Source organism: Aspergillus terreus, genomic scaffold (genome assembly GCF_000149615.1).
Source record: "Aspergillus terreus NIH2624 scaffold_3 genomic scaffold, whole genome shotgun sequence".
Taxonomy (NCBI): Eukaryota; Fungi; Ascomycota; class Eurotiomycetes; order Eurotiales; family Aspergillaceae; genus Aspergillus; species Aspergillus terreus.
In genome coordinates this window covers 1,343,981-1,367,221 of record NT_165926.1, presented here as the reverse complement: position 1 = coordinate 1,367,221, position 23,241 = coordinate 1,343,981, and the positions used below count along the sequence as shown (strand labels likewise).

Here is a 23,241-nt window from a genome sequence, read left to right as displayed (position 1 = left end):
TTGAGGGCCGCCGGTGGGGTCAGTTGGGGAGCGTATTTCAACCGCAGTATCCTCCCTACGCTGTAGCCTCAATACTGAAGTGCTCTCGGACGGCTTCGTCCGGAACGAGTGCGTCTTTTGTTGGGTTTTCCGGTTTGCCAGAGAGGGGTCGGTTGGATGCTTTTTCGGATAGGGGCGTTTAGTACCTGTCGGAGGGGACCGTTGGAGTTGATGATCATCGATCTGAGTAGATGTCTACGGTAGTTCTATATACATAGGTTAGCTAGTAGATGGTAGATGGTACCTACTAGGTAGGTATTCACCATGTCCTACTGTAGCTCTGTAAAGACAGGCCATTGTACTTCTGAATACAGATAGTTTTACTTTTCTCCTACATATGATCATATTATCATCATGACCTTTACTGTACTACTCCTACTCCGTACTCCGGGTTCTTCTTGTCGGTGAGTTGTCCACGTAGGCGGTCCCTGGCGACCAGACCCGAAACCCGGAGCCCCACCATGCTAGTAGTCTGGATCGCCCTAGTTTGGCATCATGATATCCTAGGATACAGTGTACGACGTAGCCGTCATCTCTCTCCAAATTGGGCGTCAGGCAGACATCCGATCGGCACATTTGTTGAGACCATGATCGGATATTCGGTAGTATTCGTTAGCATGGAGGGGTGAGAGTCGTTTCCTGTGGTTGGTGAAGCTGATAGTGCTGATCTCATCCTCCGCACTGCATGAGATGGGAATTCTCCTAATCTGGTATACTACATTGCACTGCTACTCTCGGAGTGATAGATTTCTCTTCCCATTAGTAGTAACGGTCAGATTCTCCTACTCCGTACTCCTTACTTCCGTAACCACAGGGAGTCTTCTCAATCGGGGATGGGCTCCATCATGCCCACCTGCACCGATCCCAACAAGATTACTAGCGGTAATGCAAGACGGCTCCCCACCCAGACTGATCGATACACGGTACTCTCCATCCCAGACTCATCAACTTCCTCCAGCTTGCCCGATATCGTTCGGTTTGATTTTGGGGCGTCTTTTTTTATTTTTTTACTACAAATTATTTTTTGAATTATTATTTCTGCCATTACGCTCCTACGTATTTTCTCCCCCTTTCCTCTCCCAGCGTCCCCTCCATTTTCTCATCGTCTCCATCATTTCCTTCTTCTCGACTCTCCTCCCCCTCCATTCTTCTTCCTCAATTCTCTCTCTTCTCTTCTCTTCTCTTCTCTTCCCATCTATCCTCTCCAGTCGCGCTGACTCTTGCGACTTTTCTTCCATCTCCCTCTAATTCATCCTCTTCCTTCTCTTCTCCATTGTTTGTTTTGTTCGGGAGCTCCATTGACCGGTATGTACTATCCCATCATCCTCACCACCATCACCACCACCACTAACAGCTCCCTCTCCAGCCATCATGCCTGATTCTGCTCCTCTGCTGAACACCGCCAATGGCGGCTCGGCCAACGACAACATCACCCGTTTCAACCCTCCCAGCCGGGTTCGCTCCCCTCAGTCTCACGCCCTCTTCCACAACAAGACACGATGCTTCGTATAGTAAGTCCACTGGACTCGCCCCGACGCCAATGCCCCTCTAACATCTTGGATAGTGGTATGCAGCCCCGTGCCGTCCAGGGTATGCTGGACTTCGACTTCATCTGCAAGCGGAGCACTCCCTCCGTCGCCGGTATCATCTACACCTTCGGTGGTCAGTTCGTCAGCAAGATGTACTGGGGTACTAGTGAGACCCTCCTCCCCGTCTACCAGGATGTGTCCAAGGCTATGGCCAAGCACCCCGATGTCGACACCGTTGTGAACTTTGCCTCTTCCCGTTCCGTCTACAGCTCCACCATGGAGCTCATGCAGTGCCCCCAGATCAAGGCCATTGCCATCATCGCCGAGGGTGTCCCCGAGAGACGCGCTCGTGAGATCATGGTCACCGCCAAGGAGAAGGGTATCACCATCATTGGTCCCGCTACCGTTGGTGGTATCAAGCCTGGTGCGTTCAAGATCGGTAACACTGGTGGTATGATGGACAACATCGTCGCCTCCAAGCTCTACCGCAAGGGCTCCGTCGGCTACGTCTCCAAGTCCGGTGGTATGTCCAACGAGCTCAACAACATTATCTCTCAGACTACCGACGGTGTCTACGAGGGTATCGCCATTGGTGGTGACCGCTACCCCGGTACCACCTTCATCGACCACCTTCTGCGCTACCAGGCCGAGCCGGAGTGCAAGATCCTCGTCCTCCTGGGTGAGGTTGGTGGTGTGGAGGAGTACCGTGTCATCGAGGCCGTCAAGAACGGCACCATCACCAAGCCCGTCGTGGCCTGGGCCATCGGTACGTGCGCCAGCATGTTCAAGACGGAGGTACAGTTCGGTCACGCCGGTGCCTCTGCCAACTCCGACCTCGAGACCGCCGTTGCCAAGAACAAGGCCATGCGCGAGGCCGGCATCCACGTGCCCGAGACCTTTGAGGATCTGCCTCAGCTCCTCAAGGAAGTCTACGACGAGCAGGTGAAGAAGGGTGTTATCAAGCCCCAGCCCGAGCCCGCTGTTCCCAAGATCCCCATTGACTACTCCTGGGCTCAGGAGCTGGGTCTCATCCGTAAGCCTGCTGCTTTCATCTCCACCATCAGTGACGACCGTGGCCAGGAGCTTCTGTACGCTGGTATGCCCATCTCGGATGTCTTCAAGGAGGACATCGGTATCGGTGGTGTCATGTCCCTTCTGTGGTTCCGCCGCCGTCTGCCCCGCTACGCCAGCAAGTTCCTTGAGATGGTCCTCATGCTTACGGCTGACCACGGTCCCGCCGTGTCTGGTGCCATGAACACCATCATCACCACCCGTGCCGGCAAGGACCTGATCAGCGCCCTCGTCTCCGGTCTGCTGACCATCGGTTCCCGCTTCGGTGGTGCTCTCGACGGTGCCGCCGAGGAGTTCACCAAGGCCTTCGACAGGGGTCTCAGCCCCCGTGACTTTGTCGACGGCATGAGAAAGGAGAACAAGCTGAGTATGTTGATCGTTCCCCATTTACCGCACAACCTTGACTAACCTGCGACAGTCCCCGGTATCGGCCACAGAGTCAAGTCCCGGAACAACCCCGATCTCCGTGTCGAGCTGGTCAAGGAGTTCGCCAAGAAGCACTTCCCCAGCACCAAGCTGCTCGACTACGCGCTGGCCGTCGAGTCCGTGACCACCTCCAAGAAGGACAACCTGATCCTGAACGTCGATGGTTGCGTTGCCGTCTGCTTCGTCGACCTCATGCGTAACTGCGGTGCCTTCTCCGCCGAGGAGGTCGAGGACTACATGCGCATGGGTGTCCTCAACGGTCTCTTCGTCCTGGGCCGTAGCATCGGTCTGATCGCTCACTACCTCGATCAGAAGCGTCTGCGCACTGGTCTGTACAGACACCCCTGGGACGACATCACCTACCTGCTCCCCGCCCTCCAGAAGGGTGGCTCCGAGGGCCGTGTGGAGGTCAACATCTAATGCTCATACTATTATTAATCTTCTCTTTTCCTTTCTTTTTTGTTGGTCCGGTATGCTCTCCCGTGCGAAGTGGCCAGTGGGATCCTGGCATTCAAAAGATCCGTCATGTATTGACGTGGAGTTATGATGGCATGCGTTGCATTGTTTTAATTTTCCTATTTCATAGTGTGCACATGTGGCATGATTGTTGATGAATCTATGGACGAGAGTCTAATTCAATTGAGTATCACTGTAATGCGTAGTGGTGAGAAGGATCCATCGAGCGTATAATTGAAGCTCTCTACAGTATGTGAGCAATAAAAGCCAAATCACGTGAACCAGATCAGGAACACCCTCACCATCTTCCGCGACTCCAACAAACCCACCACAGCCCACACCACTACGCGACTACACCCAAAATGGTCCGTCTCAAACACCGCTACCTCCTCGTCGACATCCTCTACCCAGACCCCTCAACCTGGCCCTCAGCTCCATCCTCACAGAGCACCACCCCCCACCTCCAAATCCACTCACCCACCTCCGACGCCCTGACGCCCAGCCTCCTCGCCAAACTAATCCGCGACGAAGTCGCCGCCCTCTTCGGCGACTGGGGCATCGGCCGCCTGGGCGGCGTCGGCGCGGGCGGCGTGAGCGTCAAGTACCTGTCGCCCGCGACGTCGACGGCGATCATCCGGTGCCCGCGCGCGTCGTTCCGACTGGTCTGGACGGCGCTGGCGTGTATGGCGCGTGTGCCGGAATTGGGGGCGAAACGCGGCGGCGGTGGTGGTGCGCCGCCGGCGCTGACGAGGGCGTGTGTGTTTCGTGTGCTTAGGGTGTCGGGGACGATGCGCAAGGCGGAGGAGGAGGCGATTCGGCGTGCGAGGCGGGAGATTGTGCGGTTGCAGGGGAGGGAGGAGGTGGGGGTTCTCCAGGGGATTGTGGGGAATTTGGAGGAGGGAGTTGTGAGCGGTGGTGATGATGTTGTGGATGTTGAGATGGGGAGTGATGGGGAGGATTGAGCGGCTGGGGACCAGCTGTTTTACAGATGAGATGAGAGATGAATCTGGGGTTCATGCTGCCCTTGATACCTACGGTGGTCTGGCTCGTCAAGCACCGCAGGCTGCACGGAGCTCAGCTGCTAGCTGCGACTGGGCACTTGCGACGCGTGGGATACACGCTCTGCTGCGCGCCGAAATATCCTGAAGAGTCTGTCTCCCATTGTGGTAGGTCTGTTCACTCTCCTCAGTTCTGGGTCTTGCTGATGATCAAAAGCTGGATAAGGTACATCCCAGTCATGACGAGACGATGTCCGGCTCAAGAACTACACCACGACCTCACGAATACAACATGATGCATTATACGCACATTCATAAGATATTATACAAATACAATGTCATGATTTCCGGACAACCTTCACTCCGCTATCCGGCATCCCGCCTCGTCGAAAGTCATAATCGTATTCATCGTCGTCGTCATTACCGGGGTTACTCTTGGCCCTCTCCGCGGCCTCGTTCATAGCCTTGGCTTCGGCCTCCAATTCCTGCCGTTCCAGCTCGTCATGCTCATCCTTCGCATCGAGCCACCGCTCCTGGACGTCGCGAACATCCATCGTGCCGAGTCCCTCGCGCACCGCGACCTGCCAGATCGTATCGTTGGCGCCCTCCGCCGGTCCAAAGACGTACCCGCTCGCCCGGTCAATCACCCGGAGGAGATTCATCATGCTCTTCTTATCTTCGACGGCTAGGGTTTCGAAAGCCACCAGGCCGAACTCCTCGACGAGGTCGACTATTGCGTTGTTCAGGGCGCCGAACTTCTCGTGCGACAGCCGCGAGGACTCTGCTTCTAGATGTGGAAGCAGATAGGACAGGTCTTGGACCTCTGTGTAGAAATCGAGGTTGAAAGGAAGCGGGGCGTAGTTGGAGAGATTGTCGATCTTGGTGAGCACGTTCAGATGCGGGAGGTCCATCTGGAGCATGGCGCGGAGAGAGAGAAGGAGAGCGGAGATGTACATAGAGGGGAGAGTGAGGTTGTAGGAATCGATCAGGTGGATTACAATTAGCTGCATGCGCCGTTAGCCATCCGTCCATGTAAACGAAACACCAGAATCAAGGCGCATACTCTATACCCCATCTTCTGGAGTTTGAAGAAGATATTCCTTAACGATGAATGGTGCGTGAAGATCTCTACCTGTCCCGGACAGTCAAACAGTATATAGTCATCTGTACCCAAGTTAGCATGCACGTTCACACGACGAGAAAATGCGCCGACCTCCGAGCTCCTTCAGCCCCTCCTCCAGCCAGTCGAAGTTCTCCTCCAGCTCTTCCAGCGCATACAAGATGCCCCCGTTCGGACCCAAGTGGTCCTCGCTCATCACCTCCTCCAGCGTTACGAGATCACGAACATCCAGTGCACACGGATACGACGTTTTGTCATTTGCGGGGTCCAGGTTCACGATGGAGCATTTGCGGCCGATGGCTCCGAGGAACTGATGCATGCCGTTGCAGTAGGTGGACTTGCCTGCGCCTGGAGGGCCGATCACAAGCTGTGCAAACGGCATGGTGGCGTGCACACCTCAGGATGAGAACCAAATCAAGTAAGATGTAGAAAATCACCCCGGATGTTTCGATGACAAGCTGAAGACGATGGCGGGGAGGATATTTGATCGAGATGGCGGTGAGCGGGGGCAGAAAACGGCCGCAAGACAAGCTTCGGTCAATGACGACCGAGCATGCGATCAACAACATCCCGTCGCAAGCCGTCTTTCTTTGCTCTCCACACCGACCATGGCGTCAAGTAAGTGATGCCCTTGCTATACCCATATGCGCCCTAACTCATTGGCCCCAGATCAAGTCACTGTGGCATCTCCGCCGTCGGATGCCATTTCCGCCTTGAAGTTCTCGCCCGACCCCAATTCCACGCGATTCGTTGTATCCTCATGGGACAAACATGTATATCTGTACGAGCTGCGCGACGAGAACGGCAACATCGGCGAGGGCAAGCTATTGCAGAAGTTCGAGCACCGCGCACCCGTCCTGGACGTATGTTTTGGCGAGACGGAGGATGAGATCTACACGGCTGGTCTGGACTGGGACGTGAGAAAGTACGTCGATCTTGCCAGACACCCTACCACCCCCTTGTGAACATGTGCCTAACTCTACCTAAGGATCGACGTCGCATCGTCGACGCAAACCGTGCTGAGCAGCCACGACGCAGGCGTCCGGAGCGTTGTCTACAGCAAGGAACACAAACTGGTCATCTCGGCGTCGTGGGATTCAACGCTACACGTGCATCGCGCCGACGGCTCCGACCCGATCCCCGCGACCATCCCGCTCCCCTCCAAGCCCTTCTCCATGTCTCTCACCGCCACGAAACTCGTTGTTGCCATGGCCTCGCGCGCCCTCCACATCTACGACCTGAAGGCGCTGGCCCTCCTCACGGCGCAGTCGGAGGCCGACGGCGCAAACAAGGTCGAGGTGGAGCCGTGGCAGCGCCGCGAAAGCAGTCTGAAGTTCATGACCCGCTGCGTGGCGTGCATGCCCGACGACGCCGGGTACGCCTCGTCGAGTATCGAGGGCCGTGTCGCGGTCGAGTGGTTCGATCCATCGCCTGAGTCGCAGGCCCGCAAATACGCTTTCAAGTGCCACCGGCAGACGGCCGACGATGTCGACGTCGTGTATCCCGTCAACTCGCTTGCGTTCCATCCTGTTCATGGCACGTTTGCGTCTGGGGGTGGTGACGGCGTGGTCGCGCTGTGGGACGGTATTGCGAAGAGGCGAATCAGACAGTATCAGAAGTACCCGTCTAGCATTGCGGCGGTAGATTTCAGTGGGAACGGTAAGTATTTGGCTATCGCTGTGAGTCCGGGCTTTGAGGACGGGAAGGATGATGTGGTGGAAGGCACGGTGAAGATCTTTGTGCGCGAATTGGGTGAGACAGAGGCGAAGGGGAAGGGTGCAAAATAATTATAATTAGTTGTATGATGAGTATCCAATTTTATGAACCCGAACTTTAAATCTTTGGGCTATATATATTTACTTTAGTTACGCGGTGGAGTCGATATGGCCAAGCCTGGTTTACGCCTAGACAGGGGAGAAATAGGTAAACAGCAACGTAAATCGTATATCCAACGCATCATCTAATGGTATCATTTTTCACTTTGTATAACACCTCCAACTCAAGCGGCCTTCCGGACCGAAACGGAGCCATCGGGCATGCCGAAGTAGGCGGCAATGGGCTTCTGACCGCCGATGCCTCCGGCAGCCTGAGCCTGAGGACCCGTCACGCCAGAGAAGATGCCCACGTCCAACACACCGGGGATCTGCTTGATAGCGCGAGACAGAGCATCGACCTCCCAAACACCGCCCTTTCCGCTGCCGTCCTTTCCAGCGGCAACATCGCCCTGCGTGAGCAGCGTCTGGAACGGGGCGTCGATGATGAAAAAGCCTTGGTCGGTCTTGAGAGGACCCGGCTTGGGAAGCTCCGGAGAGGACCCAGGCGGCACCCGAACAACGGGGTTGATGCTGCCCAGTTCCTTGAGGGCGGAGAGGACGCGGTGAGCGGCGATGGGAGCGACTTCAATGGGGATATATTTCCAGTTGGAGAGGAGACGGGATTGGAGCTTGCGCGAGTCTGTCACAGTGTGAGCATGCTGGTTTCACGGGTTAGATGCTCCAAGTGACTCACCAGCAACAACAATGAACTCCTTGGCCTGGAGGGCCACGATCTTCTCCTGGAACAAACAGGCACCACCGCCCTTGATAAGGTTCAGCTCGTCATCGACTTCGTCCGCACCATCGAATGCCACATCCAGCACCGTTCCCTCCGGGAGCGAATCGAAGTCGATGGCCGTCAGGTCATTCGAGACGATCAGCTGCTTGGATTGGAACCCCGTAGGCACGTATTTGGTCTTAGAGGTGTCAATACCCGACTCCTTGATAGCCTTGACCACGTAGACGATGGTAGAGCCACTACCAATCCCGACGAACTTGGCGTCCTTGGGGTAGTGGTTGTCCACGGCGGCCTTGCCGGCCGCGCGTTTGGCCTCTTCGATTGCGTTCGACATGGTGGAATGAGGACGAGAAGGCCTGGTGAGGAGGGCGTAGGTGACACCGATGGAGGAGAGAGCACGAAGCCGAGAAGTGAGAGGAGGAGTCGAGAAGAGAGAGACGAATCGGGATCTGAAGATATTAATTAGTAGGCGGAGCAAGCCGGGGTGGGAGGAGGTACGGTAGCTTTTAGTCGCGGGAACGGCAGATGGTGGGGTTGGTCGAGGTACATAGAGTACATGGGACTCACCTGGTCAAAATGCAGCCACGAGAGAGGGCCGGAGACATGACCACAGAGGGTTCAATTGGCTTGTCCTGCGCAAGACGCGTCGATATCGGCACCGGCGACTCCTCGATCGTGTTCTTTTTTCCCTTTTCTGTCGTCTTCCGCGGGGTTGTGTCGTCATCGCTGCCTTGGCCCCTCAGGCATCCCCCACGGTCAAAACACCATCACGTGTCAGCCAGCGCTTGGGGATACCGCTTTGGGGATTCCGCAGGCCAGGCACCATCTCCAACTAACTACTCCGTACCTACCTTAAGTTGAAGTGTCAATCGACGGGGCTCAGAATCGGCTGATTAGCGCATCTCCACAATCCCAAGTGCACAATCGGCTCTTCCAACCCCGGCGCGCACTTGTCCATCCCATATCATACCGTTGTTCTATCCGTCGCCATCCCCGCATTGTCGGTGCTCGTCTGAGATCTATCCAACATGACGGAGGCTTTCCCCAGTGCCCTCGTCGGCCCATCGTCGAAGGAGAGAAAGTACGATCGCCAGCTTCGACTCTGGGCTGCAAGCGGCCAGCAAGCTCTCGAGGAGGCTCGAGTCCTCTTGGTCAACTCGGATGGCCCGTGGAGCGATCAGAGCACCGGTGTGTCCGGCGTAGTGGGTGTTGAGACGCTGAAGAACCTCGTACTTCCCGGCGTTGGGGGCTTCACTATTGTGGACCCCGCGGTTGTCACTGAATCAGACCTGGGGTTGAACTTCTTTCTGGAGGAGGAGAGTCTTGGGAAGTCCAGAGCGGAAGAGACCTGTCGCTTGCTAAGGGAACTGAATCCCGATGTTGAGGGCAGCTTTCGATCAAAGGTACCTATCCCATTTATTTTCGCAAGGACCATCAGGATCTAATCCGTCAATCAGTCAATTACGGAGCTTCTGCAAGAGGACCCTGACTTTCTTCCACAACATAAACTAGTCTTGATATCCGGTCCGATGAAACGATCCTCGCTAAATATACTCTGCAAGGCTGCCAAAGAATACAACATCCCCGTGTTGTATACTCGCTCCGTTGGCTTCTACTCCACTTTCTCCCTACAATTACCAACCTCCTTTCCTATTGTCGAAACCCACCCCGATCCTGAGACTACCCAGGACCTTCGTCTACTCAATCCTTGGCCGGAGCTTACTGAAGCGGCTGCGCGTCTAAGCAACCTTGACAGCTTGGATGACCACCAGCACGGCCATGTACCGTATATCTTATTGCTTCTTCACTACCTCCAGCTGTGGAAAGAATCCCACGGCGGAAGTGCCCCGTCCAACTATAAAGAGAAAACTGAATTTCGGGAGTTGGTTCGATCAAGTGCGAGAACCAACAACCCGGAGGGTGGCGAGGAGAACTACGACGAAGCGGTTGCGGCAGTGTTGAAGTCGCTCAACCCATTCACTCTTCGGAGCTCTCTTCGGGAGATATTTGAAATGGAGGAGTGCAAGTCTCCCAGGCCGGCGTCGGCCAATTTCTGGGTCATCGCTTCTGCGGTGAGCCAATTCTACCAGAAACACCAAGTCCTTCCTCTCCCGGGCTCTTTGCCCGACATGAAAGCGCAATCAGCCGACTATGTCTCCCTCCAGAACATCTACAAGTCGAAGGCGCGGAAGGATGTAGAGGAAGTCACGGATATAGTTCGACAGATCGAGTTACAGATTGGGTCGCATCAGAATCCAATTCCCGAGAAGGAGATTGAGCTTTTCTGCAAGAATGCTGCTCACATCAAAGTCGTCCATGGTCGCGACATTCCCCAAATCGACCGCGATGCACTTTCTCTCAAAACCAGCAGAAATAGTCTGACCATGCCAGACTCTCTGTTTCCTATTTTTGTTGCTTTCCAGGTCCTTGACGCCGTTATCACAGATATCCAGGAAGGAGCTTTGCCGGGCAAGTCGATCGACGATGAAGCCGTATGGAATGCCAAGGTCGATCAGGCCATCGCGGCACTTACTCGGGACGACTCGACGGACATCAACGAGGAAACCCGTGATTCTATAGTAGAGGCTACAAAAGAACTTCGACGGACAGATGGAGGGGAACTACACAATATCTCCTCGCTTACCGGAGGGCTGGTCGCGCAAGAGGCGCTGAAAGTCATTACGAGGCAGTACGGACCTCTGGACAACACCTGCGTGTTTGATGGCGTCCGGAGCCGTAGCGAAATGTATAGACTGTAGCCGCGCTAGGTTCGAAATCTAATGAAATGCCATGACATTCAACCATATCATGTAAAGCATGTGCATAACTAGTGCCGGAGTGACTGATGACTCAGCTATACATGACACGTGCAGATCAGCGGGTCCTGGGGGGATGACGGACTACCCGGCTTACCTGCTCCGTGCTACTTCAACATCTCCGCGACAGGTGGCATGGGGAAGACCGCTGTACTCTGGCCATGACGTCCATGACCGTCTCGTCTTGCACTGCGTCGTCTGCCATGTTTACATGGTAACTCGTCCGACATCTCTCCCTGTCTCTGACCTCGCGACTGATGACCTCCGCCACGCTCTTCCACTGGCGGAACCCCCGACTTACCTCCGGTTGCTTGGAGAGTCCCTAACCCCGTGAGCGCAAACATTCACTACCAGCCATGTCCGGGTCTGGGAGTTTACACCTAGAACCATCTGCTGCGACATCTACCTCCGTGCAGTCTCTCAGCAACTCTACGATTCCGACTGCCGCTTATTCCGTCCTTTCTTCCCTCCCACGCGGATTGCTCACCCGTCCGTTCCGCGGTCTTGACCATTCCGAAAACCTCACTCTTTCGACATTCCCCAAACACATCGCAAGACTGGTAGGGCTACAAGATATGGCCAGTCGTTTTTGGGCCGCATCCGACGTGGCGCCTGAAGCAGATGCCATAGTAGCTGCAACGACCCAGGCGGCTGCCGGTATGGCCGCGGAGGGCGTCGCTAATCCCGCCATGCAAGGGGAAGTCAGCTCGCACTTTACGGAGATCCTTCAGGCAGTCATCAGGTTCAGTGGTTTCTTCTCGTATCTGACCAGTCGCTGGTCGCTGGCTTGTTTTACAGTGGTGCGGACTTCTAACCCAAGACTTAGTACACATTGCTGACATGAGATAGGCCCTTGTGTTGAATAGGATCACCATCTATGCTTCGACCAGACGCCATCTTAACCTTGATTGGCACAGGCGGCTGGCCCTGCGAATTATCCCGATCGTCTTGTTCCTGACTCAGATTCACTCGCTGCTCCGGGCGATTCGTTGTCAGACATCACCGGACTACTCACTCATACGATACGGATCCCCCGGTAAACGCCTTTTATTTGACCATGCTGGTGGAGGAGGATTCTTATATTCACTGGGCTCCACGCTCTTACCCTGGGAGACCGACGAGGAGTCCTGTGCTGCTGTGAGCATGGCACGTCCCGGGAACGCTTCCGAAATTGCATACGGATCATTCTCTCTCCTATGGCCCGTCTTTCTGCGTCTTTGTGTGAGCCATTTTGTGGAAACTCTTTCCTGCGCGCTGCAAGGGCGACCGGTTGTGACTGAAGCGGGCATGTCCATCTTTGAGCACTCGCTTGCATTCGCCGAGGCTGAGTCTACCATTAGCCAGACACTCGGTCTTGGAATGTTTGGTCTACCGAAGCAAAGTCCTGGCAGAGAAGAACCAGGGGACGGCTCTCACTCCACGGCGCAGCTCCTTAGCAAGGCTCAGATCTTGGAACGCATGAACATCTCCCCTGAGCTGCTCCTGATTGCTTTGATCTCGTGTTGCAACAGTCTGACGTCCAACCTTCTGGATGTTTTTGGAAAACAAAGCCGATACCGCTTGCTCAACACTGCTTTCTGGGGACTCTGCTTCATGTCAGCTATGGCATGGGGTATCCTCAGTGGCTCGACTGTGGGGACTGAAAATCTCGTCCTGAAGTTTCCCACGGTTTGTATTGTGGGATTCGTACCCCATCTGGCCATCTTACTAGGGATCTTCACATGCATGACGATCTACGGCGTCGCCCTCATCATCACCGCCTTTTCTTTACCGATGGAGATTACGCAGCCTCTAACCCTCCGAGAAAGACTCGTCCTAGCGCATGAAAATATGCAGGGTTCCTCGCATATCTTCACCACTCGCCTCAATAGACATGACGACTTTTATACCACCCTCCTTCGGATCGGGTACTCCGCCTTGACAGCTGCGAGTGAAGCGGTGTTCCTCAATGAAGGCAAAGGAGTTGTTGCAAGGAACATGACCTGGCTTGAGGAGGACAGACTAGCAGAGATCGAAGCCTCCCGACGGGCTCGTCACCAAAGTTGCGACACTCGGAGTAACGATGTGCCTTTTGGAGGCGAGGAGTCGATGGATTTCGAGCTTCCCAAGGCACCCCTGGAATGGGAGAGTGGGTATGGCCGCGAGAAGAAAATTGAAAAGTCAAGAAATGGGTCGCGAGCTGCCAGGGCGCAGACTGATTCCAGCGGCGTGGGCGCCTTTCGGGGAGCGGTTAGGTGCTACCATGGGTTTGCCTTCTTCCGCAGCATTTTCTATCTTCTTTTTCGATGGTCCGTCTTTGGGCTAGACAGGGCGTTGGACAAGATCGGCATCAATGCCCGGCCGCAATGGTTTAAGACCATTATCGGACCCCGGGCTAGAGCGACTCCGAAGAAAAGCAATGCCCGTCAGGCAGAATCTCTGGATTTCTGGATCCTAACCGAGGATGGCGAGTTGGAGCTCCCGGGCGATCACGAGTTTGATGTAGAGAGGGAGATGCGGAAGCGAGAGGGCTCCAACTCGATGGATTGGGAGCGGACTGACGAGCAGAGACTTGATGAAAAGCTGTACAATTGGTGGAAAGCCGGTGGTTCATGGGGGAATCAGGACCAAAGTCCCGACTACGCTCCGTCAACGGATGATTTTGATGACACGACAAGCGTGATCTCGATGTCCACGACAACCGGCTCCGAGTGGGAAGATGAATCGGACGGCCGTCGCACGCCTACGCGCGAGAATCCGTTCCCGGGAGATTTCTCACGGGAGAGCACGCCTGCACAGGAGACTCTCATGGACATCAGCTCTTTTGCGCGTCTGCTTGATCCTCGTGACCAGGAGAGTCGACAAGAAGCTCGGATATTAGCTGCTCATCTCGCTGCCGGACAGGATGGGCGCATCCTAACCCGACGCCAATACCAGAAGCAGCTTGAACGTGACAGAGCCCAGATCCTTGTGTCATCACGCTTATCCCAAGTCGCCCCGGATGGAGGAAGGCGAAAACCCACTACCGAAGAAGAGAGTGAGATCCTTGAGAAGCTCATTCTTTCGCGACGAGGGGCGACGCCTGGCTCGAGCACCGTCGATGGAACGACCTGGGAATCCGGTGCTTCTGGACTTGGTCCCAGCGGACCGCCGTGTGTTATTTGCCACACGAACCCGCGGTCGATAATTACCTGGCCCTGTCGGTGTCTTTGCGTTTGCGAGGAGTGTCGGGTCAGTCTTGCGATGAACAATTTTGGCAGTTGTGTGACTTGTCGTCAGGAAGTGGGTGGATTTGTCCGGCTCTGGGTGCCTTAGTTTTGCCTTTTTTGTGGCGTTAGCATTAAGGATATACCAATGTACATGTGTAGTAATGGATTGATTGGATTGCTGTACAGTTGACTCTGGTAGCAGCTATAGATGTAGGGTTTGTTTGACGGCTGTTAGATGGCTTTGTTCTGGTGTTGGACATGGACATACTATCGACAATGCGCACGTTAGACTCAGATCTCTTTCACTGATGCATCCAAAGCAGCTGTAGATAATAACAGAATCTTCTCACCAACAGAATCGCCTCCGTGTTTCATCGTGCATTGTTCATCTTCGTCACTTCACATTCCTTCATTGGAAAAACTCTCAACACCCACTTCGCTTCAGCCTTTTCTTATAAAAGGCCATGTGAATCAACTGTGAGCTTGACCACTTTCACAGTTCGTTCCTTTCATCTGCAAGTATCCAACTCACTTGTGAGTACGATAACCTCCTTAACAAACCGTATAGCCACTCACCTACAACAGGATCATACATATCACAATGAGCAGCGTCGAACAAGACGCCATCCCCTCCAACGAAATATCCCCAGACTCAGAGGACGGGGGCGTCCAGCACATCGAGGACATACACGCCGCCGCCGCAGCACCAGGCACAGGCATAACCACACGCCCTGGTCCTGCCCCCATCTCTACTCCCAGAACCAGAACCACCTCCACCACACCCCGTAAGACACCCCAGAATCATCCTTGATAAACTCCCCCAATGACATCAGAAAACCACGACAGACCGCGTCCCAGTCCTCAACACAGCGCTCCTCCCGCACCCGTTCCGCCCGTCAGACCGCGCACGTCTGCTCGCCAACGAAGCTGCTGCAGCTGCAGCCGCAGCCGCATGTCGTCGTCCCATGATCGTCCGCTTGCAAGACATGCATGCCGCGGTGCTGCTCCTCGACCTGCAGATGCAGAGACCGCAGATGCGTTCGCGGGACTCGGGCTACGAGGCGGATGAGTCGAGTAATGATTCTGATGGTGATGGTGATGGGGTGGATTCGGATAGTAGTGAGGATGTGCGTTGCCAGGAGCGACAGAGTGGTGAACGTGAGCGTGGGCGTGAACATGCGCAGGGTGGAGGTCGGGTGGGAGTAGCTGGGGGTGTTCGTCGTGGGGGCGTGCAGACGATGCGTCGTTGCGAGGGTACGGTTCAGGTGGAGGGTGTGAGCAGTTCGGCGACGGTGGAGTGAGGAAGGGATTAAGGAGTAGGGGTAGTTGGGCTTTGCATTTTGCCTGGTGTTGGGGACTAGCCATGGCTTGGTTGTCTAGATGGGCGATGATGTCGTGCAGCGAACTACAGTGGGACTGATGTCTTGTTCCTGGCTGTTAGAGCAGGCATGCTGTACATTTTTACCCCGATTCACCGTTTTTCAGATGAGACATAGGTTTTTACAAGAGGGGAGTAGGTATCATAAGGCCAATAGCGGACTTTCTCATGTTGAAGAGCACGACGCAAGATGAATGTGGCGCAGGAAAGCCATTGTCTCGTCAAAGGCGGGAATACACATACCCACGTCAATCATAGACGATGGCACTACCAGACCCATGCAATTACCCCTCGTGCAGACTGCTTGCTCGGCAAAAGATTGGAAGGATTCATCGCTGGAAACCACTACTAGATGCCTAGCAGTATACGGATTGTCACTAGATTCTATTAATAGGGTAATGGAGCAGCCTACCGTGAAATATATTGGAGACCGTCTAAGTATTGTGCAAACTAGGCCACTATTATATCATATAATAGCGGTCCAGAGATCCTTGTTCCTTTCGGTACACTTATGAACTTCCCGCAAGTGTAGGTGCATCTAGATACAGCAATCTCGAAATCTCTTCAAGTTACCACCGCCACTTGTATACAACTAGCAATTTAATAAAGTATAAGTAGTATATCTATGCATCAACACGTTGGATTTAATATGGCCATAAAGATGGTGAAATGTCAGGGTCCACATGTCTGTTAAATCTGTAGAAGAGACGAGGGCTTGCAACGGATATCCCCGGAGGATGTATGCAAAGATCTATAATTATACCTCAAGCAATGTACATTCGCACTACTGACAGTTATGGTCCCTCAGCCAAGCAAAGAACTCCTTCCGAGGCAGTTTATGCCGAAGGATGAGGTTGACGAGATTGAGAACGCTAAGCTGCGCCTTCTGTTGTCCCCACATGTTTGTCTCAAGATGTTTCACCTTGTCTTGTCCATCAATGTGTCACAGATGTAGAACAGAGGAATTTTCTTTATCTGATGCAGGGTCCAGCTGTTGCTATATCAATACAATTATAATTTGATGGAGGAAACAACTGTGTCGCTGCTCAAAATCATGTATCACTTGGGCGACTCTATAGAGCCTTGATATGAGGCCATGGTTGGTCTTGCCCAGCACACAATAGGCAACCAAGTATAAGACAATGCATCCTTAATGATTCGCTTCAACTGTATCTCGTATAGAGACTTCTAATTATGGAGGTCCCATCATATACTCCAAGTAGCTGATGGAGTATGGTGGTGCATGGGGCTGCAAACCCTGGATCGTGCTCATTACTACTAAGGGCAACTCTATACGAGTACGGTATACAATAGTTGTATGAGCATCGTGCTTTAAAGGTATATAACCAGCCAGTTCACTGGCTAATATGCTGTTCATGTCCCTATTCTCCATTTCGAACAGTAATTCAGACATTCAGACCCAGTCTTCCTACTATGCCGCTCCTTTTTTGCGCTCTCTTCGCCTACTTATACATCAGTAGCTCAGTCTTCTTTGACATCGTCCATTATTTCTTCCATAAATGGTCCACCTCACAATGGAAAGCCCTCCAATGGCTTTCTCGGTGTCACCAGTATCACCATCTCTACTACAACCGGTCCTTGACCTTCAACCGCCGATACCAGCTACAAAATGCCTGGATCGCCCTACCCCTCGAGATGGCCTGCCTAGTCATCGGAGGTCTCCTGGGCTGGTCCCTCCTGCACCTCATGACCCCGAATGCAAAAGACCTCGACCGCACTCCACTAATAGTGGTCCTCGCAGTGCACCTCGTCCGGACACTGGTCGTGATCTGCATGAGCGGCCGCGACTCCAACCACATCGCCTACAAAACAGTCCCCAAAGACCCCCACTGGCTGTTCGTCGGACCCCAGTTCCACGCACTGCACCACCTCGACCCCGACCGCTACATGAGCTCGGTGGTCAAGCTCTTCGACTGGGCAGCAGGCACAGCCTACACCCTGCGCAACAAAAACGTCGCCATCACCGGCGGCTCCGGGGCCTTTGGCACCGCAATCCAGCAGCAGCTCCGCTCCGAAGGAGTCAGACACATACGGGCGTTGAAGTTCGGCACGCACTGGACGCACCATGACTTCAGCCGTGTCGGATCAGCCCTGGACGAGGCCGACATCCTCATCCTGGCCCACGGCACCAAAGGCCCGGACGCCATGGAGGCGAACTGCGGCTCCGCCATCCGTCTGATTGAGCTCTTCATGGAGCGGAGAGGGCGTCGACAAGGCCGCACCGCGAAGACGCTGCCGGAGATCTGGTACGTTGGCAGCGAGAGCGAGCTGCATCCTGCGTTTGGGGGGCCCGCGATGCGGCGGTATGCGGCCTCGAAACGGGCCTTTGTTCCCTATGCCCGCGCTCTGTATGACCATCCGCAGATTGTTTATAGGCATATAGTGCCCGCCGCTTTCGACTCGCCTATGGGTAAGGCGGTTGTTTCGGCGGAGTGGGCGGCGAGCGTCGCGATGTGGTGGATTCGTCGGGGGGCGTGTTATGTCCCTGTTAGTTATACGGGAATCGCTTATTTGAACTTTCTGAAGTTTGTTTGTTGGGTTCGTCCGGACTTGGATAGGGTCGCGCGCATTTAGACAGTCTGATAGTGGGCCTTCAACAATTCTTCTTAACATACGTACAAATGATACATTTTCATGTGTTCTATTCAAACGGATCAATTCCCAAGGGATACTTGTCTTAGTCTCATCATAACCAAGCCACTCTATACCTGTAGATCTGCCAAACACAGGTAACAAATCGATTCGCCTACGATCATTGCTAGCATTGATAAGGAATGTGACACATACTGTGATTAAACCCACCGTCCTTCCATTCCTGTAGAATGCATGATGGGTCATGTAGCCCACCTCTCTCACAACAGTCATCACAAATATAGAGAACCAACCCGAGACAACTAAAGAATGTAGACAGCCGCTGCAGCCGCCACCACAGCCCCAGCAACATTATTCTCCCAGCTCGCCGCAGCTCCCGTGTAGACCGGTCCGCCGCCAGCCGTCGTACCCGTGGCTCCTGCGCCAGTGCTGGTCGGCGGAGCGGATGGATGCGGCGGCATAGGGGACGGGGGCCCCGGGGGAACGGCCGGGGAAGACGGCGGCGGAGGCACAGGTGCCGTGGGGATCGGGGTGGTTTTGGACGGCGAAGGCGAAGGGGAGGGGGTGGTAGCTCCGGTAGGGGCGGCGGTGGTTGTCGCCGCAGCCGTGGTGGTGGGTTTCACCGGGGGCACTGAGATGGGATGGCCGACTTGAGAGCACTGGGACACGACCACATTGGAGACGGCTATATCTGTCAGCTGGGTTGGGTCCCAAGTGGTGGGAGAGCGGATGGATAGGACTGACAGGCCTGTTGGTTGATGTCCGGACAGTTCTGCTGCACGCAGGGCGTGACCGAGCCGACCAGCTGAGGTTTTTGACAGTGGCATGCAAAGTCGGTCAATTGGGAACAGCCATCTTGCGTGAGAGCGGTGACAAAACATTGCAGCTGAGGAGCGTCGGTCAGTTATCTAGACAGGTAGTGGGATTAGGGCACGTACTGCGCACTGAGGGATGTTAGGCAGCTGGCCGTATGCCAGACCGGCCGTGAGGAAGACGGCAATGAGGTGAAGGAGATACATGATGCTGCCGGTGCTGATGCTGTGGGAGAATAGTAGGACTGAGAAACAAGTATTATTATATTTCGCAAACGAGTGTCGTCGTCATGGGGGGTAATGAACGAGCGCGTTGGGTCATGGCGAGGCAATCCGGATCCCACTTCCGGAGACGCATGCCTTCTTATAGCCCAGCATCACCCGATCCTCTGTATCCGGGCACTGGAGGAACCTTATGCCAAAGCTAGAGCTAAATCCAGAGGAGACGACCGGGTGTATCCAATCGGCCACAGCGAAACGAGCGTCTTACGTCCCTGATCAGGCATGTCTTGGTGCTCCTACGTCGCGAGGTGTCGTCTCTGTGTACCTGGCTGACGCAGCTCACGATTACTCCGGGCGCCCACGGTAGGGTGGAAGGGAGTTGCGTAGAGCGCTAGGATGACATGGGACCAATCTGAGGCCTTTGGGCTGGTCACTTGTCGAGGTGAAGGTAACATCGAGTCCCCCTAAATATTCCGACAGGAGGACACTGACGTAGATCGCGGGGAGTCGATGGAACCGCCTGGCGCACGAAGGATAGCCGCAGATGGCGGTATGTTGACGTAGGAGTCGTAAGGAGGGACGGACGATCAAGAAGACATATCCTCTGGGGGGGTGAAAGAAACATCATCCCAGTCTTACATCTACAGCAAGGAGTACCTGGGTAGCAGTGGCACTGTCCATGCATCGAATCCCGTTCTTTGTTGTTGGAGGAGCAGATGTAACCTTGCACAAGAAAGCTGCAGCGGCATGTACCAAGTACATCAGCTGTGCAGTCAATATTAATACGATGGAACGTACTGCATCAATAGGATAGGATCAAACGAATTAGTGGGTATGTACAAGACTTCGAGACGCCTTACTCAAGCATAAAACCAAACGCCGTATATCCTCCAAATCCCCTTCCCTCAAAAAAGTTCAAGACATCAGCTCGTCCACATATGCTCGTTGGTGAGTCGCATTGGATTCTTTCAACAGCACGGCCAGAACCTCGATCGGAGGGTTCAGATTCAACGAATTCGCCCGTCTCCATCGCTTCAGACGGGCGATTCCAATGCATGGCTGCAGAGGTTAGTCCGGCGTCTATGAGGGATCCCCCATGGAGGTGAGCGGCCAAAGAAGGGGAGAACGTACTCCATATTGGCTAGACAGATCAAAATGTCGCAGGATCTTCTCGTCAAGGGAGAGATGCTCGTGGTGAACTACCAACTGGTCAGCGCCCATGCAGCGACGTCACTCACAGCCAACAAACCGGATGGGCTTCTCCGCTTCGATTCTTCGTTCTTCCAATATCGTTGCAAGTCTTTCTCCGTCAGTCGCTTAGCTCTCTGATCCTCCGCGGAGAGCGGTTCTTGGATTTCCGCCTGGGCTTGGTGTCGGACCGCAAGCTCCGCCACATGCGGCTGGGAGGGCTCTGTGGGGGTGACAGGGGACTGTTCCGGTTCGGAGACGCTTTCGAGAGAGGGTTTCTTCGACAAGGCTGCAACAGCGGGCTCCAAGTCTTTGGCTTTCTTGCTTTGCGAGGGGGGAGCGGCAGACGATTTGGTGACTCGCGACTGGCCGCCAAAGGAGAGCGTCGACTGCTGGGAGCGGGCGGCGGTGTTGCCGCCCCGGCGACGAGCAGGAGGCATGTTGGAGGAGCGATGAGGACGGTGGTAGTGGAATCTGTCTCTTGTATAGATAGTATACTTAGGTATCTTGTATAGGTAAAGTGCGGTTGGTCAGAGATGATGCAGGACGATGTCAGGATGAGGTGGAAAAGTGTGGGGAGACTCTGATGACATTCAGCTGTTGACACGGCAACCGGAACCAACCGCGGATCGCATACGCAGTATCAATGCGTATCAATGGAGGGAACCGATTGACTGGGAGCAAAAGCAAAGATTATTTCGAGGTATGTAGCTCATGTGTTCAGGCTCATATGGTTTGCAGGTCCTTATGTTCGAGTCGTCCGTGCATCGAGTGGATCGACGGCCGAAGAGATGATGCTGCATTACCCAATTCGGTAATTGTAGTACCAGACTGCCTGAGATCCACGAGTCTGCTGAACCTGCGATACTTGGGTCATCCGAGTTCTGGAACGAGTGTACTCAGATTATATATAATAGATACCAACGAGGATCAGCATTGTATACTCGGTGCCAGTCAATCCGAATCCCCAAGAATGGTGCCCATGTCGCAAGCGCAGATCGCTGACGGAAGGAGAACGAAGAAGCGAGGCTCTTCTGGCCTTCTTGTCTGCGTCTCCCCCACATCTTCTCCCTTCGCCTTTACCTTCACCTTCTCCTTCTCCCTCTTTTCTCCGATACAACCACATCTTCATTCATTACACAACCCTCCTCCCACCTATCTACCCCTACCGACCATCACTCGCTTCGTCAACTCCCCCTCTCCCCTCAACATCTCCGACCCCCGGCGGCTGCACGGCCCGCTTACCGCACCTGCGCCTATCCTCAGGAACCCCCCGAGGTGCGGCGCATTCAGTCGGGGTGTCGTCAGTCGTCCTCCGTCTTCGGCTCTATGACCTTTTCACGGAGATCAACGTTCTTGCGGTCACATCGTCCCCCGTCTAGCCCCCGAGCGCATCCCTCTCAACCGCTGCCGGCCCATGGTGGTGTGGGCGCAGCCTTCTCAGGATGGCCGCCTTCGTGCGAGTATCAGGCCCGCCAAATGGCAATTTTCTGATCGGTTACCCTGGGATCTCGGCGACCATGGTAAGATTCCCCCGCCGTCCATGTCCGGGCCGAAAGGGAGACCGCTGACTGTCATCCAGCCGCGTATCGAGGGGAAAGTCGAGATCAGACCGAGTGTCGGAGTCACTGCCCCTGTCAACGTCTCCCTCGTTACGATATCCCTCCATCGTCGCGAGACAATCCACCCCTCCGCCGATTCCGTCACCAAGAAGCATCTGGCCCCGCCCCGGAAAGACATCACCGATATTGTGGGCAAGGAGATGCTGCTTTTTCGCTGTCCTGCGGGGCGCGAGTATGAGGAGGTCATCTGTATGGATCTCCCCTTCGTCCTGTTCATTCCTTTTGGTCGCGGAGGTCCAGATGCCTCCCGACGGGTTCCTCCGGCCAGCCTACAACTTCCCAGCCGCACCGCCGAAACATACTATGAAATCGTGGTGATGGTCCAACAGGGGCATTCAGAACAGCGGAAATATGCCTTCCCGGTCCCCATCGCGCGGTACGATACGCTCTCGACCTTTGGGATGTACAACCGCCCCGAGTCGGCGGAACAAGTGTCGGATCACTTGGTCACCCTCGGAATCTCCTTACCACGCTGGTCCTACGGTCCGCTCGACCCCGTCAGCGTCTACGTGAAACTCTCTCCCAACCCGGACTGGCTAAACAAAGCCCGAAAAGTCACCATCAACAAGATCACCATTGGTATTGACGAAGAAATTATATTCAACCATGAGGGCGACGAGCCCCAACGAAAGGTCAAAACGTTGACCAAGCGAACCGAACCCGTCGGGATGAAACTGCCCGCGACGGGCTTTCTCACCAACCTTGGGCTGGTATTCCCAGCAAAAGACATGCGAGATGCAGAAGGAATTCTCCCCAGAGGCAAGGCCGCCTTCCCCATGTATGCGGTCAGCGGGTTCACGACAACGGCAAGTCTCTATAAGATCGAGTATTACTTGACCGTCAAGGTAGCCTTCCTTCAATTTGTAACCAAAAGACCCGTCTAACCGGTGTACAGGCCCATCTAACGTCCGCACGGGATATCCTTATCCGACAGCCAATTGTGGTCTGTCCCTTGGACCACGCGGGATGCAAAGAGGAAATGGAGGCGATCGAACAGGCGGCGCGAGATGCCGTGCATGTGAATCCGGACAATCCCATGCTCCCTCTGCCTTCAATCGTGCGACCCTCCGATCCCCATGCCCTGCGGCACTTGGGCGTAGCCATTGTCGGTAACCAAAAGAAGCCGCTAATCGACTGAGTCAAGACGAAATGTTGGCATATGTTGGACCGTCGACCTTTGGTCGGGGCAACAGGGGGATCTCCGCGCCAC

General features: G+C 54.6%; 10 protein-coding genes across 10 annotated transcripts; 7 read left to right on the top strand and 3 right to left on the bottom strand.

Moving 5' to 3' along the window:
- Window positions 1-1,410: 1,410 nt before the first annotated feature.
- Window positions 1,411-3,485, top strand: ATEG_02375 (putative ATP citrate lyase, subunit 1; the record flags this gene model as incomplete). Its single annotated transcript, XM_001211553.1, has 3 exons — window positions 1,411-1,550; window positions 1,604-3,006; window positions 3,058-3,485. 3 exons carry the CDS (start codon window positions 1,411-1,413, stop codon window positions 3,483-3,485), a joined length of 1,971 nt encoding a protein of 656 aa, XP_001211553.1.
- A 1,372-nt stretch (window positions 3,486-4,857) lies between these two features.
- ATEG_02374 (GTPase GPN2) lies at window positions 4,858-6,021 on the bottom strand (the record flags this gene model as incomplete). The annotated part of the gene is made up of 3 exons (XM_001211552.1): window positions 4,858-5,523; window positions 5,583-5,683; window positions 5,733-6,021. The coding sequence occupies 3 exons, from the start codon at window positions 6,019-6,021 to the stop codon at window positions 4,858-4,860; spliced, it is 1,056 nt and encodes a 351-aa protein (XP_001211552.1).
- Window positions 6,022-6,247: 226 nt separating this feature from the next.
- ATEG_02373 (WD40 repeat domain-containing protein) lies at window positions 6,248-7,426 on the top strand (the record flags this gene model as incomplete). Its single annotated transcript, XM_001211551.1, has 3 exons — window positions 6,248-6,257; window positions 6,309-6,564; window positions 6,628-7,426. The coding sequence occupies 3 exons, from the start codon at window positions 6,248-6,250 to the stop codon at window positions 7,424-7,426; spliced, it is 1,065 nt and encodes a 354-aa protein (XP_001211551.1).
- Window positions 7,427-7,638: 212 nt separating this feature from the next.
- On the bottom strand, window positions 7,639-8,526 carry ATEG_02372 (ribose-5-phosphate isomerase RKI1; the record flags this gene model as incomplete). The annotated part of the gene is made up of 2 exons (XM_001211550.1): window positions 7,639-8,093; window positions 8,148-8,526. 2 exons carry the CDS (start codon window positions 8,524-8,526, stop codon window positions 7,639-7,641), a joined length of 834 nt encoding a protein of 277 aa, XP_001211550.1.
- A 694-nt stretch (window positions 8,527-9,220) lies between these two features.
- ATEG_02371 (NEDD8-activating enzyme E1 regulatory subunit) lies at window positions 9,221-10,951 on the top strand (the record flags this gene model as incomplete). Its single annotated transcript, XM_001211549.1, has 2 exons — window positions 9,221-9,595; window positions 9,650-10,951. 2 exons carry the CDS (start codon window positions 9,221-9,223, stop codon window positions 10,949-10,951), a joined length of 1,677 nt encoding a protein of 558 aa, XP_001211549.1.
- A 632-nt stretch (window positions 10,952-11,583) lies between these two features.
- ATEG_02370 (putative ubiquitin-protein ligase (Asi3)) lies at window positions 11,584-14,302 on the top strand (the record flags this gene model as incomplete). The annotated part of the gene is made up of 2 exons (XM_001211548.1): window positions 11,584-11,808; window positions 11,858-14,302. 2 exons carry the CDS (start codon window positions 11,584-11,586, stop codon window positions 14,300-14,302), a joined length of 2,670 nt encoding a protein of 889 aa, XP_001211548.1.
- A 495-nt stretch (window positions 14,303-14,797) lies between these two features.
- ATEG_02369 (uncharacterized protein) lies at window positions 14,798-16,106 on the top strand (the record flags this gene model as incomplete). Its single annotated transcript, XM_001211547.1, has 3 exons — window positions 14,798-14,981; window positions 15,043-15,493; window positions 16,052-16,106. 3 exons carry the CDS (start codon window positions 14,798-14,800, stop codon window positions 16,104-16,106), a joined length of 690 nt encoding a protein of 229 aa, XP_001211547.1.
- A 1,124-nt stretch (window positions 16,107-17,230) lies between these two features.
- Window positions 17,231-18,153, top strand: ATEG_02368 (uncharacterized protein; the record flags this gene model as incomplete). The annotated part of the gene is made up of 3 exons (XM_001211546.1): window positions 17,231-17,841; window positions 17,971-18,005; window positions 18,122-18,153. The coding sequence occupies 3 exons, from the start codon at window positions 17,231-17,233 to the stop codon at window positions 18,151-18,153; spliced, it is 678 nt and encodes a 225-aa protein (XP_001211546.1).
- Window positions 18,154-20,136: 1,983 nt separating this feature from the next.
- Window positions 20,137-20,849, bottom strand: ATEG_02367 (putative DNA polymerase delta subunit 4; the record flags this gene model as incomplete). Its single annotated transcript, XM_001211545.1, has 3 exons — window positions 20,137-20,280; window positions 20,353-20,420; window positions 20,471-20,849. The coding sequence occupies 3 exons, from the start codon at window positions 20,847-20,849 to the stop codon at window positions 20,137-20,139; spliced, it is 591 nt and encodes a 196-aa protein (XP_001211545.1).
- A 1,005-nt stretch (window positions 20,850-21,854) lies between these two features.
- Window positions 21,855-23,169, top strand: ATEG_02366 (arrestin C-terminal domain-containing protein; the record flags this gene model as incomplete). The annotated part of the gene is made up of 3 exons (XM_001211544.1): window positions 21,855-21,932; window positions 21,992-22,876; window positions 22,927-23,169. 3 exons carry the CDS (start codon window positions 21,855-21,857, stop codon window positions 23,167-23,169), a joined length of 1,206 nt encoding a protein of 401 aa, XP_001211544.1.
- Between the last annotated feature and the right edge of the window lie 72 nt (window positions 23,170-23,241).